This window comes from Pseudopodoces humilis, chromosome 7 (genome assembly GCF_049639895.1).
Source record: "Pseudopodoces humilis isolate 2021_Gansu_Grassland_sample_001 chromosome 7, ASM4963989v1, whole genome shotgun sequence".
Taxonomy (NCBI): Eukaryota; Metazoa; Chordata; class Aves; order Passeriformes; family Paridae; genus Pseudopodoces; species Pseudopodoces humilis.
In genome coordinates, this window is record NC_142206.1 from 24,485,431 (window position 1) to 24,504,208 (window position 18,778).

At 53.1% G+C, this 18,778-nt stretch overlaps 1 protein-coding gene across 4 annotated transcripts in view; it reads right to left on the minus strand.

Annotated features, from left to right (window-relative positions):
* Nucleotides 1-616: 616 nt before the first annotated feature.
* Nucleotides 617-18,778, minus strand: part of DGKZ (diacylglycerol kinase zeta) — a 53,216-nt gene continuing 35,054 nt past the window's right edge. For 3 of the 4 annotated variants that reach the window (XM_088057413.1, XM_088057412.1, XM_088057411.1), the window contains 20 exons: nucleotides 18,420-18,533; nucleotides 17,904-18,044; nucleotides 17,320-17,398; nucleotides 16,978-17,033; nucleotides 15,877-15,939; nucleotides 15,560-15,633; nucleotides 15,337-15,448; nucleotides 14,815-15,014; nucleotides 14,414-14,514; nucleotides 14,200-14,279; nucleotides 13,071-13,115; nucleotides 12,736-12,805; nucleotides 8,911-8,951; nucleotides 8,149-8,339; nucleotides 7,620-7,651; nucleotides 6,819-6,862; nucleotides 6,329-6,449; nucleotides 5,760-5,796; nucleotides 5,385-5,484; nucleotides 617-3,007 (listed from right to left, as the gene is read on the minus strand). In XM_088057413.1, coding sequence (XP_087913539.1) covers nucleotides 2,891-3,007; nucleotides 5,385-5,484; nucleotides 5,760-5,796; nucleotides 6,329-6,449; nucleotides 6,819-6,862; nucleotides 7,620-7,651; nucleotides 8,149-8,339; nucleotides 8,911-8,951; nucleotides 12,736-12,805; nucleotides 13,071-13,115; nucleotides 14,200-14,279; nucleotides 14,414-14,514; nucleotides 14,815-15,014; nucleotides 15,337-15,448; nucleotides 15,560-15,633; nucleotides 15,877-15,939; nucleotides 16,978-17,033; nucleotides 17,320-17,398; nucleotides 17,904-18,044; nucleotides 18,420-18,533 — 1,818 coding nt within the window. In that variant the 3' untranslated portion in view covers nucleotides 617-2,890. The remainder of the gene's footprint in view (nucleotides 3,008-5,384; nucleotides 5,485-5,759; nucleotides 5,797-6,328; nucleotides 6,450-6,818; nucleotides 6,863-7,619; nucleotides 7,652-8,148; nucleotides 8,340-8,910; nucleotides 8,952-12,735; nucleotides 12,806-13,070; nucleotides 13,116-14,199; nucleotides 14,280-14,413; nucleotides 14,515-14,814; nucleotides 15,015-15,336; nucleotides 15,449-15,559; nucleotides 15,634-15,876; nucleotides 15,940-16,977; nucleotides 17,034-17,319; nucleotides 17,399-17,903; nucleotides 18,045-18,419; nucleotides 18,534-18,778) is intronic. The other variant, XM_088057410.1, reaches the window with a different exon arrangement.

Sequence of the window (18,778 nt, forward strand, 5' to 3'; positions counted from 1 at the left end):
CCCTAATCCTCCGCTTTTGTAATTGGAGAGCGGTCCTTCCACCAGAGTGGCGGAGATAATCCTTGGCCTCAGTGCTCAGCACTGGAGGCAGAAGCCCAAGACTCCCTGCTGGAGTGGAAATGAATAGAAAGAGCCCCCGGCAGGCTCATCTCCCGCAGAGCAGCATGGCTGGGGACAGCTCACCACAAAAAAAGGCCAACAAACATTTTGAAACCGGAGGCTGGATGCTGCTGTAGTATCCACTGACAGCTGTGGCAGCCAATGGGGCTACCTCCTTTGCCTCAAGGAAGAACAGCAGGCTGCTGACTCATTTCCAAGGCCTTCTGGATCACTTGAGAAGGCAGTACACTTTCTCCCTTTCCCAGATTACATGAGCATTGATGTATGACACAGAATAGAGAAGGTCCCTCAGGACAAAGACCCTCTATCTAGCAACAGTCCCAGAAGGATGCTGTGCTGGGAAGTGAACAAGGATGTAGGCCAGGAGAGAACTCCCAAAAGTACCCCAAGTTTGGACAAAGGCAGAGGCCTTGGGATCCAATCTTGTTTGTACCATGCAAGACATCTGTTGTGCAGTGCCTGCTGCAATCTTGCAGATGCAGCAGGAGACAGGAACTAAAACATCAATCTCTTTATTTCAATGGCAAGAAACAACAACATCCAAACAGTCAAAGTTGAAAAGCAATGGGAACACAGGCTCATACCAGGCCCTGGGCCGGCTGGAGCCAACACCCTCACATAGTTACAAAAATACAATCCTACAACAGCGTCTAAGAAACACAGACCCAGGTATTGCACAGAACCCCTGCCCTCAGGGGGCATGGCGATCAACACCCCTTCCTTCTTCACCAAAATATAAGCAGGCTTGGAATTGCACAGCAACTCTGCTCACAGGTGCATGGAGGGGCAAGGCAGGGAAGGGGACAGTGTGTCTCTCAACTACCTGTACAAAAACTATAAGGGAGGAAGGGGAAAGCTGAGGCTCTAAATGCCTCTGGGCCAAGTTGGGCATCCTCTCTGGGGCAGCAGTGGTGTGGACCTCAGATGACAGTGCCTTGTCAGTGGCCTGTCAGCAGTGCTGACGAGAACTCCAGGAACTCCTGGCGTGCCCCAGCTGTCAATGCATTAGTATGCTATCATTATTATTTGCCAGTACTGCCACTGACCCCTGGCACCCTGCACTGCCCTGCACCTCTGTTACCCAGTACAGAATCCCTCATCCTTCAAGGATGCCCCTGGGAAAAAAGTCTGAAGGGTATTCTGGTCCCCTACAGTATCCTCATACCCTTTTCTTGGTACTAGGAGGGATTCAAACAGTGCCTCCCAACACTACCCAGTGGGCACAGCTGTGTGTGAGCGCAGAGGGACGGCACAGACCACACACGACAGCAGCAGTATCCTCTCCTGGAGCCAAGCTGCAAACAGCAACCCCCTTCACAACCACTGCCCATCCAAAAGTGCCAAGCAGGTCTGCTAGTTTCAGAGCCATCAGTTTTCCTTCTCTGTGGGCACCTCCTGGTCTCAGGGACTCAGATCTGCAAAAGCCTTGCTGAAGGCCTGGCTTGATGTCTCAGCATCGAGCACTCACAGATCAACAAGGAAGATGGACTGTGGTGCCTCATGCCCCATGGCAGGCGGTTGGTAAAATTCTATTCCACTGCAGGCATAACTCAGGGCGAGGAGCCCTGGTGGTTCCTATGAATCCAAATCCCTCTTTCTGCTAAAACTGGAAAGAATGAGCTCATGGTCAACCCAGGTGAGTTTTAACTCAGCTGGGTGAGTTCTCTAGTTTTCCCTGCAAAGCCCTGTGCCCAGTTTGGGGAATAGCAGGAGTCAGACTAAGAGGATGCATGTTGCCAGGTTGGGGGGCAGGAGGGGATCCCTGAGAGCAGCACCGACCCCAGCACTGCCTGACCAGCCCCGTGCAAAGTCTAGCATTAAGGGGGAAACTGAAGCAGGGAGGGCAGCTGAATCCAAGTCAGTGTTTGGGAAACATAATGGGCATCACTGCTGCCACTGCCAGTTGAGTGCAGCTCTCCACCATCCTGCAGTGGGCTCACAAAGAGATGCTCAGCAGAGCGGGTGTGCAAACTGTTCTACCCAACCCCGTGGACAGAAGTGTGGTGGGAGGGACTGGCAGCCTTCCTCCATGCCATCCCAGCCCTGAGTCAGACTGCTGGCTGAACACTAAAGGCCCATCAGGAGGGCACCTCTTGCCCTACTTCCAGTTGCACCAGGCCCAGATGCTCTGAGGAAAGACTGGCTGCACAAGTGACTTCCCTCCTGCTGCAGAAGGCTCTGGGTAGGGCAACACACACATGGGGTGCAGCCCCAGGAGGGAGGAGAAGGCAGGGCCAGTAAGTTATGGCACTTCCTTTGGGGCAAAGTCTGCAGCTCACAGCCTCTGCAGTCTGTCCATGTAGCTCCCACAGCTGTGCCAGACAGGAGAGGAGGAACAGGACACAAACCTAGCCAAGCACCTAAAAGAGGGGCACTGCCAGCAGAGAGAGAGGGGCTAAGCAATGATATCCCACAAGGATCATAGGTAGGAGCCTGTGGAGGGGGCATTGGCATTACTCCCACGAACAAGGGTGACTGGGGGCTTCAGCCTGGCCTGCTCCAACATGGCTGGGGGACAGAGCCCACCTAGGGCAGGGAATGTGGTGAATGAGGTGAAGGGGTGGACACACAGAGAATCAGGCTTCAAGTCTGAAATATCCATTGTCCTCACAAACAGAGTCCCAGCCCAGCCTGGGGCAGAGCACTTCTGTATCCATCTCCAGGAACCAGGTTGGCATCTGGGTAGGGTTGGGCCAGATACAGCTCTGCCAGTTGGCATTGTCCTCTTCTCATCCTGCATGAGCTGGCTTGGGCTAAGGCACGCCAAGCACTACACAGCTGTCTCCTGGTCCTCCCGCTGGATCATCTGGTAGTGCTGTCGGTTCTCGAGGTAGGCAGCTAAGTCGGGGTCATTGGCTTTCTCAGCACGATGCTTCGGGGTGTCTCCCTGCACAGGGGAGGCAAGAAGTCAAGAGTGCCAAACACTGCCTGAACGCTGCTTTGGCACCCAAAGGCGTCCCCATTCCCCCACGTGGCTGGGTCCAGCAGATCCTGCAGCCAAACCCCAAGTCAGGCAGCAGCCAAATGCCCATGTGCTCACCACGCAATCAAAGTGTGCTCCTGAGGAGCCTGACTACTGAAGGCCTGGAAGCTGTCCCCTGAAGAGCCATCAGCTCCAAGAATGGGCTAGGACATGACTGATCCTGGGCATCACAAGTCACCCAAGAAGAAACAAAGGCTGGTCCCCATGAACTGCTCTTCCCCTGTGCTGGGGAGGCAGGCGGGAAAGGGTGAGGAATGAGGGGTATGTCTGGGGAATGCCCAAGAATACCAACCCCCCTTCCCTCTCACAGCCTGGCTAGCGCTCCAGCTCCCGGAGGAGGATCACATTTCACCAGCTTATTGCAGCCATCTGGATTGTGTCCACTAATGAACTCGCGCACTCCATAAAAAGCAAATCTGTTAACAGCTCCCAGCTCTGTCTTCTCTCCCCCTTCCCTCCCCCTGCTCCTTGCTCCTCCTCTCCAAGTGCCCAGCCTCTGCTGTGCTGCTGAGAAAGGCCACAGAAACCTGGCGCTCTGCCGCTGCCATTGAAAACCAGCCCTGGAAGGGGTACCCGTCCTGCCTGGCTCAGCCCCTGGTGCACAGCAGGGCATGGGCAGCTGCAGCAGCATGCAGTGGCCTCCAGAGCAGCCCACAGCCATATTTCTCCATCAGAAACAATGGTCAGACATGCAGAGCCCTCCGCTGGGCCTGGATGTGGCTGTGCACAAAAGCCCATCAGTGTGTGTGGCTGCAGAGAGGTATCACGCACCACGAAATCTTGGGATGTGCACCCCAAGACTGGGCATGCTCTGTGATCCTGCACACAACCCCCAGCAGCCACACCATCAGGGGACGGAGACCACTCTGTGCTTTGGTGCTGGCTCTCCTTGATGGCCTCCTCCCCACATCCCCTAAATGCAATCACTCATTTAACAGAGAAGGAATTTAGCTTCTTTCCCTGCTCCCCTGCAGAAGCCCCTCTGCATCACTGCCTGCCTGCAGCCTGAAACCGGAGCTGCCAGGGCCTCCCTGCCCGGCTGGGCTGAGGCACTCCAACTGATAAGGCTCAGCCTCCCTCACCACTGCAGGGAGAGGGATCAGCCTGCTCCAAACCCTTGCTACAGTCTGCTGCTGGGGTTCCTAATGAGGTGGATCCTGCCTGTGCAGGCAGGCTGTGACCCGGAGCCCATGAGAGGTCAGTGCAGCAGCACAGCGGGGTCCCCAGGCAGCCACAAACCGACATGCCTTTGCACAGGCACGTGCAAACCCATTCCCTGGGGCAGGCGCATGCCTGAGCAAGGCTCTCTTTTGTGCTGGCAGTCTGGGGGCTGTTCCTCTCCATCAGGCAAATGAGGGGGCTAGGGACAGAGAGGGGCCATGTCCTCCAAACTGCCCTCTCCTCTTGCCTCTGCTGGCTGAGTGTCCATTCAGGCCAGCCCCACTGTGGGCACTGTGCAAGGCCTAAGCTTCAGACAGGACCAAGGAGGAAAGATGGGGAGCCAGAGATTATCTGTACTACATTCTCCTGACAATTGGCAAACAGGGATGTGCATTGTCTAAATTGAACCCCAAGCTCCACCAGCACCAGCACCCCTTAACTGGGCTCCTAAATGGTGTCCCAGACCCACAGACTGCACTTTCTTGGCTTGTTCTGCTACATCACCTCTGCTCCAGCCCATCACTAAAAACCTCCACCAGAGAGGTCTGACCACATCCCCTCTGCCATATGCCAGCCCCAGGAACCTCCTGTACGAAAATATGGCCCCAAGTCCTCTTCTTTTGCAACTCTTCTTCCAGGGCTGGCACAATTCCCTGACACTAAGGCACAGCTCAATTAAGTCAGCATGTGAGGGAAAGTGCTGCCACTGCTTGCTCCTGCTCCCCACAGGCCAGCTTCACCTGCCAAGAGGAGCTCCCAGATCCCCCATTGTGACTGTTGGTGGGGGAGAGCGGGGGGAGTCCTGCAGCTGGGAGGGAGGTTTCAGGGAGAATGTCCTTGCTCTGACCCCTGAGGGTGGGAAGGGGGAGACAGGGATGAGACATTCCAGCCTCTTGCTTCTAATTTAATAAAACAACCAGGAGAGAAGCGCCAAGAGAAAACGGATTTAACCCCTCTGTAGCTGGGTTCTACTGGGCAAACATGGGTGCTCCATGTCAGCTCCCCTCTCACTGGCAAACACCTCACCCAAAGAAGCCCTGTTCTGCTCTTCTGCTGGCTCTGCTCCTTGCCAGCCCTCTGGTCACCCAGAAAGCCCCACTGCCACCATTCCCGCTGTCACCTGCAAGTCTGTCTTCATGAGCGAGGCCCCGGCCTCCACGATGTAGTGGCAGATAGTGCGCTGGCGTAAGGCTGCAGCCTGGTGCAAGCTGGTTTCACCACTGAGGAGGAGAAAGCAAGAGATATGAGATGTCCCCCTGAACAGGGACACTCAGCACATGTGGGTGGCAGCAAGGGACAGCAATTCAGCAGCATCAGGAGCTGACGGTGAGTTGTGTCCAGGCAGCCCTGGCAGAGGAGGGGGTGCTACTCAGGGGCAGTCTGTCCAAAATGGACATGGCTAGAAATTACAGCAAGGGCAGCTGAAGTGCCCCTATGACTGGTCACTTTGCAGAGGGTCTGGCCAACAGGTAATGCAAGTCAGGCAGCGACTTACTTCTCCTCCTCTGTGGCATCAAGGATTTCTGAAGGAGCTGTGGAAAGAAAGAGTGCAGGTGAGTGAGACCTGGCTGTGGGGCACAGACAGACCTGCCTACTCCCTGGTCATAGCATGCATCATTCCATAGGGGCTGCTATTTTCATGCTGCCTACAGAAGTCCTAGCTCCAAAGAACTGAGGTCAGCAATGGCATCTGAGCCCAGCTGATCTCCAGAAAGAAGAATTGGTTGTGGACTCACTACAGAGCAATATCTAAATAAAAATAAAGCTGTCTGTATTTCAGTGGGAACTGCCGAAAAACAACAGGTCAGCTGCCCTGAAGGCAGAAGCAAGACACTGAAAATGTTTCCCATAGACATGCTGATCCCTGCCAGGATAGAGCAGTAGCCATGAGGATACCCCAGTACTGGCAGAGAGATGCCAGGAAAAGCCCAAACAACAGAAGGATGATGTTGCAAACCCAGAGGGAAGGGATCTAAGCCCAGGAGCGCTCCCTCTGAGCAGAGGGTTGATTTTTTTTGGCTGCCAGGCTCCTTTGCTAAGAGTGGCACTCGGGCTCCAGCTCACCATTCTCTATGATGTATTTGACGATGTCCTTGCTTCCTGATTTGACAGCATGGTGGAGGACAGTCTGGCCTGAGGAGTCTCGCACCATCAGGTCTCTTCCAGCTCGGTGCAGCTCTTGAAACTACAGGATTGTCAGATTGCTCAGGATGAGTTGCATTTCCCAGCTCCAAGCCCCAGTATTATGTGCCTGGAGTGCCTGACAGGTTATGTGGATACTTGGGGCTGGTGAGGAGCTTTGTCCAGTTCTGCCATGCTATCAAGTCCCCTCCCTTCCTCTCCCTTCCCTTCGTGTCCCCCAGGAGACAAACCAGGGCTCCTTGCCAGAAACCTGCCTGGTTTCCAATCACCATTCCTGAAGGAAGGCCCTTGACAGGTGCTGCTCCAGGGCAACTGGGGGTCATGGCTGGCAGGGATTTCCTTAGCCCAAGGGGCACACCAACCCAGGAGCCAGCATTGGCTGCTCATTGCAGCAGGCTGCTGGAGCACCTACCTTGCTGAAGTTGCCGCTCTTGGCAGCTTCTATCAGCAGGTCATCTGCAAAAAGAGATGTGTCAGGGTCAGAAAAGTCAATCTGTAACACTGCTTATCCAATCCTGAAGACAAGAGTTGGGCACCAGAGGTGTGGAGCAGGAGCACAGGCTTCTCCAGGGATTAAACCCTTGGTCAGACTGCATTTACACAGCTCTTCCACCTTCAGGAATGCAAGGAACAAGCCAGGGGAAGGAGTGACAATGTCGCTAGGGGTGCAGCCAGACCTCAACCCCAATGAGATGCATGTGCAGGGGGAAGTAGTCTCTGCCCTTGGGCAGGATAATTTGTGATGAAAGTGGGGAGCAAGTCTCCTGGGCATCAGCCAGCAGCCAAGACGCCTCTCACCAATGACTCACTCACACCTCCAGGCTCCGGTCAAGCTTCAGGAAACTCCTTCCATTTGTTCAGCTTGGTGAGGCCCCTGATCTAGTTTTTCCACCTCCCCAGGGAGAGGCAGAGACAGCCTCCCAACCCACTCCACAGCGCTCAGCTGTGCAGGTGGGGGATTAACCCCTTGCCATATCATTTCCCGCACGGTGGAGCCGGGAAGGCGCCTGGCTGGCCACTCCACAAATCACTGTCAGGTCTCTCGTGCTCACCTCTGGGTCACCCGCCCGCAGGGCTCCATGCTCCAGGACACATGGAACAACAGGGCTCCTCCCTGCTCACCAGGGAAAGAATAGGCCAAAAAAACCCATGGCAGGAAAACAGAAGAGTGCAACCTGAGAGGGGATATGACCAGGGGTAGGACTCTGCTCACCTTTATGTGGGAGGCAACGCTCAGGCTCAGCGCTGGAAGGGAAGAAGTGAAAGTGTAACTAACCCTGCCAGTCCCGGCAGCAGATGGCCCTAAAAGGTATGCCACCATTAGAGGGATGGAGAAACCTGCCTGTGGCACTCCTTCTTCCCTGATCTGAGTTCTTCCATCCCCACTCCCATTTCTACTGCTGCTCCTGGCACCATTGCTCATCCATACCCAACACTGGCCTTAGTTTGGCTGAAAGACACGCATGTCTTTTGCCTCACGGGCCAGGTGCTGGAGCTTGACCCCATGGTTGAGCCTGGGGTCACAACCATGGTGATGCCCCACTGCTTAGGGCAGTGTTGGCAGAGGAACAAGGAAAACAGGATGACATCTCATCCCTTGGTCTTACTCAACACTGCATTCCTGCTTTCTTCCAGGGAGCTCCCCTGTAAACTAGCCCAGTGATCAACGCAGTGAAGGCCACCCTAGGTCTCCCATCACTGCCCATTCTTCATGAGGCCCAGAACTCCCATTCTAGACTCACCTGGGGGCAGGAGAGGAGGGAGGAGAGGAGGAAGAGGAGGGAAATGCAAAATGGTGCCCAGGAGGTGTGGCAGATGAGTCCACGAGGTCAGGCATGGCAGGAGAAGTGCTCACAGACTGAGTGACCACTAGCTCTGGATCCAGCACATAGAGCTCATCCTGAGAGATCTCTGTCACATAGTTGAGGTGTTCCTGAAAGACGCAAGTCAGCTCATGATTCCTCAGAAGCAAGACCTACTTCTGAAAAACTCCATCCCCTCATATTCCAGTGGATGGGTTTGTGGCTCACCCATTTGTTCAGGAGAGTAATAATGGCTTGAACAGTCTTGTGCCTGGGAGCCTTTGCATCTCCTTGCTCTTTTTTAGGCTTCCTACCACCTGCCACCTTAGCAACCTTGTAAGCCTTATCTCCATGTCCTCCTCCCCAGCTCATTAGGGAAAGTATCTAATACTGGTGAAGATGACCCCAGCTGGTGGGTTCCCTGGCCAGTCTTGCTATGTTTGCTATTCCTTGCCTGCTGCACTGGAGGGCCCTGCAGGCAGCTTTCAGCCCAAGGCTCTGTGCTACCACCCAGGCTTCCTCCCTTTTCTCCAGAAATCCGGGGGTGCTGAGCCTGGTCCTGGGCTAGGCTCATCATGCCATCCCTTTGGGGGATGCCGAAGGGCAGGGCAGTGTGGCCTGTCTGTTGGTCTGCATGCAGGTGGGACACCCAAGCACCCTCCCAGGGGGATGGATGACTGTGCAGGATGAGGCTGCACTCACCTGTGCGCGGTCTATCCTGTAGAACCGATCGGCTGTGGTTGCTGTAAGACAGGAACAGAATGAGACAGGCTGATCCTTGGTGTGAGATAAGGGAAATGGCCTCTTCCCACCAGAAGTGCCAGTGAGCTATCCAGCCACCGCCATGAGGCCACTCAAAGCACATGATTGCCAGGCACAACAGAGCATGCCACCACCAGCTGTAGATCCAAGTCCCTGTCTCCTAGGATGACAGGAGAGCTTCAAATCAGCCTCCAACCTGTCTGAGTGAAGAGATCACCACAGAGAGAGAGGAGCTCCAACAGAGCAAGGGGCTATGCTGGAGCCAGACACACACAGCCACCATCCCTAGGGGAGCAGGGAGGGGTTATGGACTTAGGGCATCACCAAGGGAGACCAGGACAGGTAAGTGCACAGTGCCAGGACAGCTGGATTCCCATACAGGGCAGCATTTCCCCAATATCTTGATAGGCTATTGGTGCCTGTCCAGGAGAGGTTGCTGCAGTGGGATCCTTGCAGACCCAAGGAAGTCTCTCTGCAAACAGTGGGGATGTGCCAGAGCAGGTGAGAGGAATGAAAGAGCCATGTTTATCCTGGATTTTTGCATCCAAGGAGCTACTGTTCAAGGCCTGTAATTCAGCCATTTGAATGAACCTGTGTTGTGCTGAATGAGTCTCTTTCCTGACACATATTTCTGAGCCCAGAACCTGCTGCTGGGAGATTGGCAGGAGAAGGGAAAGTGGCCCTGGTACAGCAGTCCCAGTAGTGACACCTGGGAGCGGCAACACCATGCGCAGGGCTGGAACCTTGAAGGGAGAAGTTGCACCCTCTGTTAGCACAAGGCTTCCCAGGCTCACTTTGCAACCCATGGCTGTGTTCTGCTGTGGTCTGCACTCACTCTGCTTGCTGGGATGTCAGAGAGATGAAATCTTACCAAGGGGCACTTCACTCAGCCAGCTTCCAGGTACAGAGGGAGCTTCTTGCTCAGAGAAGGAAAAGGAAGACGAGAAAGCTACTTTCAGGCAGGGAATAGGCAGCAGCCGGAGCCCAGCAGGGAGGCTGCTCTCCCATACCACTGCAATGCTCATGGTGAGCTCGGCTCCGAGCATGCTGGAGCAGGGGGGCCCCCTGCCTGCGCAACACAGGAGAGCATCCCCAGCAGTCCCGCAGTGACAAACACATGCCACCAAGCTGCTTTCAGGTCCAGGGGCAAGAGAACCACAGACTCCCCTTCTCCCACTCCGGGTCAGCAGCCAGACACGCAGCCTGGCGGAAAGCACTGCGGTGCTCAGCCCCAAAGACCCAAACATCCATGAGTCCCAAGCCTCAGTGGTTCCCTGTGGCTTGTCACTGAATGTCTGTTCTCTCACCTCCCAAATTCAAAGAATCACAGAATGATTGAATTGCTTAGGTTGGAAAAGACCCTTAAGATCATCGAGTCCAACCATTAAACCAATGCTGCCACCACGAAACCACATCCCTAAGTGCCACATCTACACATCTTTTAAGTATCTTCAGGAATGGGGACTCATCCACATTCCTGGGCAGCCTGTTCCAATGCTTGATCACCCTTTCACTGGGAAAAAAATCCTTCCTGATGCAACTTGCATTCATATCCCTTCATCCTCTGGCTTGTTATTTTGGAGAAGAGACCAACATAATTTGACACAACCTCCTTCCAAGTAGTTGTAGACAGAGATAAGGTCTCCCCTCAGCCTCTGTTTCTCCAGGCTAACCAAACCCAGCTCCCTCAGCTACACCTCCTAAGATTTGTGCTTCAGAGCCTTCCCGAGCTCCATTGCCCTTCTCTGGACATGCTCCAGCACCTCAATGTCTTTCTTGCAGTGAGAGGCCCAGAACTGGATGCAGGATTCCTGGTGTGGCCTCAGCAGGGCTGAGTACAGGGAGCCAATCACTGCCCTGGTCCCACTGGCTACACTTTTCTTTATCCAGGCCAGGATGCCATTGGCCTTCTTGGCTGCCTGGACACAGTCAGAGACTGAAACTGTTCATGCCTCAAACACTGATACAAAATTTTGTTCATTATAACAAAAACTGTGTAAAGAAGCTACAACCAAAGGAGCCTCTCTGAAGATACCTGACTGGGACATTGGACTGAAAGTCAGACTGCAGAGATTAAAAAGGAAAACCCATTCTTCAATCACCTGAAACAAACAAGTAAACAAGGAAAAGAATGTGAGCCAAACCCAGTAGTCCTGCTAAGAATCATCTTTGGCTTGCTTCAGGGTGGGGGAGGCTGTAGTCCACAGATCCATTTGCTGGGAGCATGTTTGCACTTATTTCCCCCTCAACCAAGGTGGGGGGAGGAAGTTTGGGTGTGTTGTAACCTCTGCTCAGGGGCAGTGAACCCATCCTCCCTTACACAAACTGGCTATGGAACCCCCAAGCGTGCCCCAAAGTGCCCCCATAGTCATTCCTGAGGCCTTGCACCACAGGACTGCATGTGATGCAACGAATGTGGAAGAGACAATGGAAAACTTCCCCCCCTCCCCACCAGAGAAGTGCTTGGATTTTCCTACCTGCCCTGAGCATATGTTAATCCATCAGATTCTATGCTTTTCGGGGTGCTTTCCACCACCAAGAAGACTGGCTGGAGAGGATCAATGGAGCATCATTGGGATCCACGGAGTGGTGATACTTTCCTTGTTCTGTCCCTGTTACTCTCTTTCTGTCCCCCCCACCTATTTTCTATTTCTTTCTCTCATATTTATTACTAAACAAAACCCATACTATTGTCACTGGCCTATGGTCTCATCTGCACCTTAATTCAGGCAGGGGCATTCCTAAGAACCTTAGTAATTGGATCCTGACAGACACACACTGGATCACATTCAGCTGCTGTCAACCATCACCCCCAGGTCCTTTTCTGCTGGGCAGCTTTCCAGCCCCGCTTCCTCCAGCCTGCAGCACTGCAGGTTGGGTGGTTGTGACCCAAGGGCAGAACATTCACTTTGTTGAACCTCGTGCAACTGGCCTTGGCCCATGAACCAGCCTGTCCAGATCCCTCTGCAGTGCCTTCCTGCCCTCCAGCAGATCAACACTCCCACCCAACTTGTCTGCAAGTGACTGAGAGTGCACTTGATCTCCTTGTCCAGATTGATAAAGATAATAAACAGAACCAAGCTCGAAACCAAGCCCTGGGGATGGCCACTGGTGACCCACTACCAGCTGGATGTAACTCCAGGCACCACCACTCTCTGGGCCTGGCCATCCGGCTGGTTTTGTATCCAGGGAACAGTGCACTCATCTGAGCCATGAACAGGCAGTTCCCCAGGAGGATGTTGTGGGAAACCATGTCAAACATTTTACTGAAGTTCAGGTGGACAACATCCACAGCTCTTCATTCATCCACTGAGCAGGTCACCCTGACATAGAAAAAGAGGTCACCTTGACATAGAAAGAGATCATCTTGCTCTCCTTCCTTGCCTGTCCCCTCTGAAGAGTTTATAGCCATCCATTGCAGCACCCCAGCTGTGTGACCTGTCCCACCATGTCTCTGTGATGGCAACTAAGTCATGGTTTTCTTGCTTTGGCACATCTTCTGGCTCCTCCTGTTTGTAGCCCTGGTGCACTGGTGTCGATGCATTTCAGATGGGGTACTGATTCCCCCACTTTTTTGGGCATAGGAGCCGTAACTACAATGCCCTAATTCTCAGGTTCTTCTGTGGTTTCTAATGCATCATAACCCTTGGATCTTTGCAGCCACATGGATCTCCATCCCCTACCTCCACTGACCTGGCAGACCAAAGGACCTTGCTAGCACATCATCACACCCAGTCAACACTCCTAGGGGAGAGCGGTACTCACAGTCTAGGAAGCACCACTTGGGTGACAGTTTCTGGAATGACAGTGTCTTTGGCTTGGCTCCATCTCCCTCCTGCATAGTGAAAGAGAGGATAAAGATGTAACTTATGGCCTCTGCATCTCTCTTTGGAGCATTGCTCCTGCTTTGGAAGGTCCCTGCAGACACAGAGGACCACAGGCATTTGGATGAAATTGAACACAGGCACAGCACACTGCAACAGGGAGCACCATGGGACAGACTGGAGCTGACTGTAGAGAAGTGTCACAAGATGAGCCCATGAGACTGGCACAGTGGACGTGACAGACTGGCCCAGAGGACAGAGAGAGGCCATACACACCTGAAAGAGAAGGCGCTCTAAAGCAGAGGGCTGTGCAGGGAAATCCTGCAGAAAGGCAAGGTGTCCTGTTACAGCCTGTGTCTGGGAAGCCCCCCAGCCCGTCTCTCATCCCATTGGAGTTGTTTAATGTGCTGCCACATCTGACTTTACACACTGTCTGGCCAAGGTACCTGGTCCTTGCCTGGCTTTAAGGTCAGAGCACAGAGCTTGCCCAAGGAGTGAGAAGAGGTAAACAATGAGGTGACCAAGGAACATGAGCCACACTGCACAGTTTTAAAGGTGCAGGAGATTGCAGGGGCATCCTGCATGTCTACTACACTGGCACAGCAGGAAAGCATTACCCTGTGAACCCAGGAGCTGCTAGCCATGTGCCTGCCTGCATGTCCTCACCACTGCCTGGGCACAAAGTGGGCAGGGGACAAGCATACAGAGCAGGCACAGCAAGAGGCAGATGCCAGTGTGCCAGCCCAGGCAAGCAGCTCTGCAACTCAGCTCTGCAGAACTCTACACATACACTGGATGGGATTCCCACAGGCACAAGAGGCAGCTAACAGCAAACTAAGAAAGGTCCCTTCAATCTTCTATGCAATAATCAGATTGAACAGTATAGCACAAGTCACACTATGGGCTTAGAAGGCATTGTTCCCCAGGAGCAAGAGTTACACTGTCTGTGTACAGGTCACAGACATGTGCTAGTACATTGGCAAGGACACAAAAATTAGTGCTTGTAAACGAGAAGAGTGAGAGGAGTTATAAACCTAATCCAGGCACCTAGAGAGGGCAGAGCTGTGACAGCAAACACAGAGCCTGTGAAGGGTTGAAGGGTTATAGGCCCCCACAGGATGTGTGCTGGCTTTTTATACTACCCTGTAGTTTTTCAGGGTCACTCTCTGGGTTTGGAGAGCAGTCAGAAAAGCAAAGCTGGAAAAGAACCTGCCAGACAGCAGGGAGCAACAAGGCATCCAGCTTGGGACTCTGCCTCCACCGCATGGTGAAGGCAAACCATGACCTCTTAGCGTGACCCAAAGCAAGAGCGCGTGTGGTGGTGTGTGCAGGTCAAGGTGGCTTAGAAATCCTTTCTCTGAGTCCCCTCAGTATTCAGCCATGACCAATTTTCACACAGACTCACCTCCTGCAGCTTCTCAATCTGGGTCCGGCACAACTCCAGGTCACTGTCTCCTGGAACCACGATGATCCCCAGTGGCACAGCTGCAGGACAGGGCACAGATACAACTCAGGGAGCAGCCCATGCCCCATTCCCAACACCTCACACAGTAGCTACAGGCTTTGCCAGACTTGGGGACTGCAGCTCCCACCCCCTGGTCACTCAGCTGGTCACTCACAGGCTTCCTTGAGCTTTTCCTTGTCATAGTTCAGTGCCTCATAGTCGCGCATGCTGATTCGGCTCACCCGGATCCGCAGACGCTCGGGCACTGGCTGCTGGCTGTGTGCAGGGGCAAGGAAAAAGGAAGATAACAGAAAGTGACAGCCTGCTTTCACCTTATTCCCCTCATCCCTCCAAAACAGGCAAAAGCACAGCATTGCATAGACTGGGGTGGGGAGCTTGGTACCAGCAGCTTCTCCAGCATCAGGGTCTGGCCTTATTTCTGTGACCTGATCCCTTCCCAGACCCTCCCCAAGAAAGGACTGAAATGTCTCTGCCAGTCACGGATCAGTCCCATCCCTTTCCCTCCCAACCATCCTTCCTTGGAGAGGAGGTGCCAGATTGATCTGAGGAACCTACTCATTGAGCAGAGGCATGGAGTTGCGCCGCTTGGTCTTCTGCAGCATGTTGGCTTGGTTGCGCAGAGAGATGTGGATGCAGGAAGCTGCCAGCTTGCAGGGCTCTCCATCTACCTGCATGGGGATGGCCTTGGATGTGGTGAGAACCACTTGCCGGCACTGACAGAGCCGCTCCCCGTGGCCACCAACTTGCAGGGCAGCCTGTGAAAGGGTGCAGAGTGAGAGAAGAACATGGACTGAGATGTGGATGAGGGGAACATCCACTGTCAGCTGGATGTGACAGGTGAATCAAGTTCTGAGGGTCTCAGGTTTGATTTCAGTGAGAAGGGACTCACAGAGACCAGGGCGTGACAGCATCTCACCTAAATCTTAGAGAGCAGACACTGTCACATAGGCCAGCACCACAACTCCTCCAGAGAGGATCTGTGGAGCTGTGGGTTGGCTGACACCTGATCAGTGGGACCATTCACTCCCCTGGTTGCTACCAACCAGGTTGCTACAACAGGCAACAGCACTGACTCACCAGCGACGTCATGGTGAAGCAGATAACTTCAATGCAGCCATCATCATGGCGCTGGGGCTCGAAGTCATGGTGCTCCCCAGGGTTGCCCCATGGCATGGTGCCTGCACAGTACCTGTGAAATGACAGGAAGAAATGCCTGGACTAGCACCCCAAACCCAGGCAAGTATCTACAGCACAGGTGTGAGAAGTCCCGTATATGAAGACAAGTCCTGGGGGTGCTCACCTTGGGATGTTAAGGAAGACCAGACACTGGGGCTTCAGGTCCTGAATCTTGGGGGTCAGGTCTGTCCCATCACACTAGAGACAACACAGGAGTGTTCAGGCTGCTGTAAGGGGGAGCCTGGTCCATCCTACCCACTTAGAAAGAAATAGCCTCCCTCCTCTGCTCCCTATAGTGAGTGTTCTCCAAGTCAGGGGAAGCTGATGCTCCCAGGAACATATCCATTCCCCAGTCCTGACATACTCAGTGTGCCAAGGGACATTCCTCACACCTCCACAGTTCACCCCCTCCCTGGGACCAGAGCACCGCAGCACACTCACAACCAGCCTGACATGCTTCGCCAAGTCTTTGGAGCTCCCGGTGAGGAAGTCGGAGAAGGCCGTCTGCCAAGGCAAGAGACAGAGTTAGTGCCCAGGTGGTCACCAGAATGGGCAGTAAGAAAGCCTGCCACTGATCTGCAACTCAGCCTGCCACTGACCTCAGCTGCTGAAACCTGCAAACCCCCTTTTTACCCACTGGCAAAAGTCCTCTTCTCCTCCAAAATGTGACCCATTCCTCTTGCTATTTTGCCTACCAAAAACCTTGGGGCACCCTCAGTAACATGCTCTAGTGTTCCCTTGCCAGCCCAGTCCTGACTTTAAGGAAGAGCTGGCAAGATGAGTCTCCTCCAGTGAGACTCAAGTCACAAGATTCAGTCTCAAGCTGTAATGGAGTACCACAAAACAGAACTGAAGTGACCCATCTAGAGATTCCAGGAAGGAGAGCATGGGTCCCCTTTGGGTTTAACTGTGCAGACAGGAAAAGAGACACAAGCAGGACAGATGTGAGATGGCACAGAGCAGCATTTGGCCTTTATTACTGCTTAAATACCAGTCACCAGACACATGGCTAGAAAGTATATTGAGGATGAGAAGACAGAGGAACAAAGATGATACTGAGACACAAAGCTCTAGAGGTGAGACACAGGAGGGTGGTGTAATTAGCCAGGAAGCTGTAACTGGTCCAAGGTACATAATAAATGACCAAAGTAGTGTGTAGACTATGGAAAGGCTTCCTTTTCCTCTGCAGGGGGGATAGCCTGCCTTCCCACAGCTCGAGGGAGGTCCTGCCTGGATGACCACCCAGGAGCTTGAGATCAAGAACAATAGTGGCAGGAGATCAATACAGCACTGCGGGCCATGGAGCAAGCTGTACTGCCAGCAGCACTCGCAGCCAAGGGGAGCTGTGACTCCCAGCACTGCAGCATTTCTCCAGCAACTCTCCAGCTTCGGGGCTGGGGGGCTTAGCTTGGGTGCATGGGAAAGTCCATGTAACTTATATGGGTGAGTTTAGGGTGCAGACAGAAGGCAGGTCTGTGCCTGTGCTGCAGCTGACATTAAGGCTGCTATGACAGAAGGCTCAGATATCCTCCACACACTCACCCCAGCATAGAACATTTTATTCCGAAACCGGCTGTTGAACTTCTCTGGGTTGGCCTCTAGGGAAAGGAGAAAAAAGTCCAGGTCACTGGCCTACACATGGAAATATTTCACTTGCCAGCTCTCCTCAGACACAGCTCTTCAGCCAGCCTCAGCCAGGAGTCTATCCCCAGCTTCTTTCCTGTGCAGGCACCCCTCTTTCCCCTCTCCAGTTTTGACTAGCTCCTCATGTTTCACCTCCAGCTCTGTCCCTGAAGCAATTCTCTTGTTCACTTTCCTGAGAACCCACAAACAAGAACAGGCCAATCCCACAGACCCCGATCAAGTCCTGCCACTGCCCAGTACCTCGGGATTCATGGAACTCCAGTGTCACCCGTGCATCAAAGCCAAGGCTGAAGTAGTTATTAAAGACATCCAAAGGGAGCTGAAATGGAAAGAAGGAATAAGGATGAGGCTGCCAGCATGTACCCATGGCAAAGATGAGGTCAGGTTACAGCAGAGCCACTACAGTGCTCATGAGGCTGAGGGACCCTGCTTGCCTTTTCCCTAAGAAAATACAGAGGTCACCAGTCTGAGATGATGGCTTAGTTCCTGGCTCCTAGGAGCAAGGTAAATGGTTGAAGGGGACACACTCCTCTCTCTGAGGTTTCTGCAATCACCCATGTTTCTGTTGAAGAAAACAGTCTCACAGAAGACTGGGCTTATACCTCCTGCAAGTTGTGGTTAAAACACTTTGGTAGGCATCTACTTATGAACTCCACATGAGTGCTGTGGCTCAGAGCCACAAACAGAATGGTGGAATTGGAGGACTGAGAAAGAAACACCAACCCAAGAATGTAGCCTCAGGTGCTGCGACTGCCTGAGCCAGTGCAGAAGGGAGAATGCAGACCTCTAGCACAGGAAACAGGCATGGAGAGGAGGTGTCCCACCTTGTCAGCAGCTGCCTCATCCTTTTCCTCAGGGTTTGCATCAGGGTTTGGCTCCACATGAAGGTTCCAGCGATCAAGCTGCACTATGTTCCCATCTTCTACGTGTGATAGGATCTTGGACAGAGGCTCATCCGTGTAACCCTGGTGAATAGAAGGACTTTGTGAGTCTCATGCCTGCCTCCCATAGATCAGGCTTTGATATGGCATCTCAGAGTACAAGATGTAGAAGAGATCAACTCTGCTTGAATGCACAATAAAGCGGGAATTGAAATTTAAAACAATACATCTTCCTTCTAAAAATCTTCCAAAGTTTCAAAAAGCAATTGCTTTTGTATATTCTAATGCAGAACCATTCAAATGTCAGAACAGCAACATCCAAATTACACTTATTTGTTGGTCTGTATTTACAGCAAGTTGAAACACCAGCCCATGCAAATCTTCAACCATGTTTCTGAAACAAGGATTGAAGCACTGAGCCCTGCTCTGTCACAGTGGGTTCTTGTGTCCATCACTTACCCCACCCCAGTTCAGTGTTCTGGCCAAGTCGTTCCCTGTCCCCAAAGGTAGGATGGCCACAGGAGGAGGTGGGTTGATGCGTAACTGGTCCAGAATGGAGAGTATCCAGCCCACCTGCTCAAGCAAGAGAGTGCAATGAAGCCATTGGTTATCTCAGGGATCAGCAGGCAGGCAGAGGTGGCTTGGAGACCTAGCAATGGCAGAGGGGCAGAGATGGGGTCTCCTTAGCCACAACTGAGGCTATTCACAGTCTTTAATACTCTAATCAGGTGCTGCAGGAGATATCAGTAACCCCAGTGAGGACACTGGCTCTCAAAAGGACTACAAACCCAGACATGTTACAGACTAGCACTCCCTGG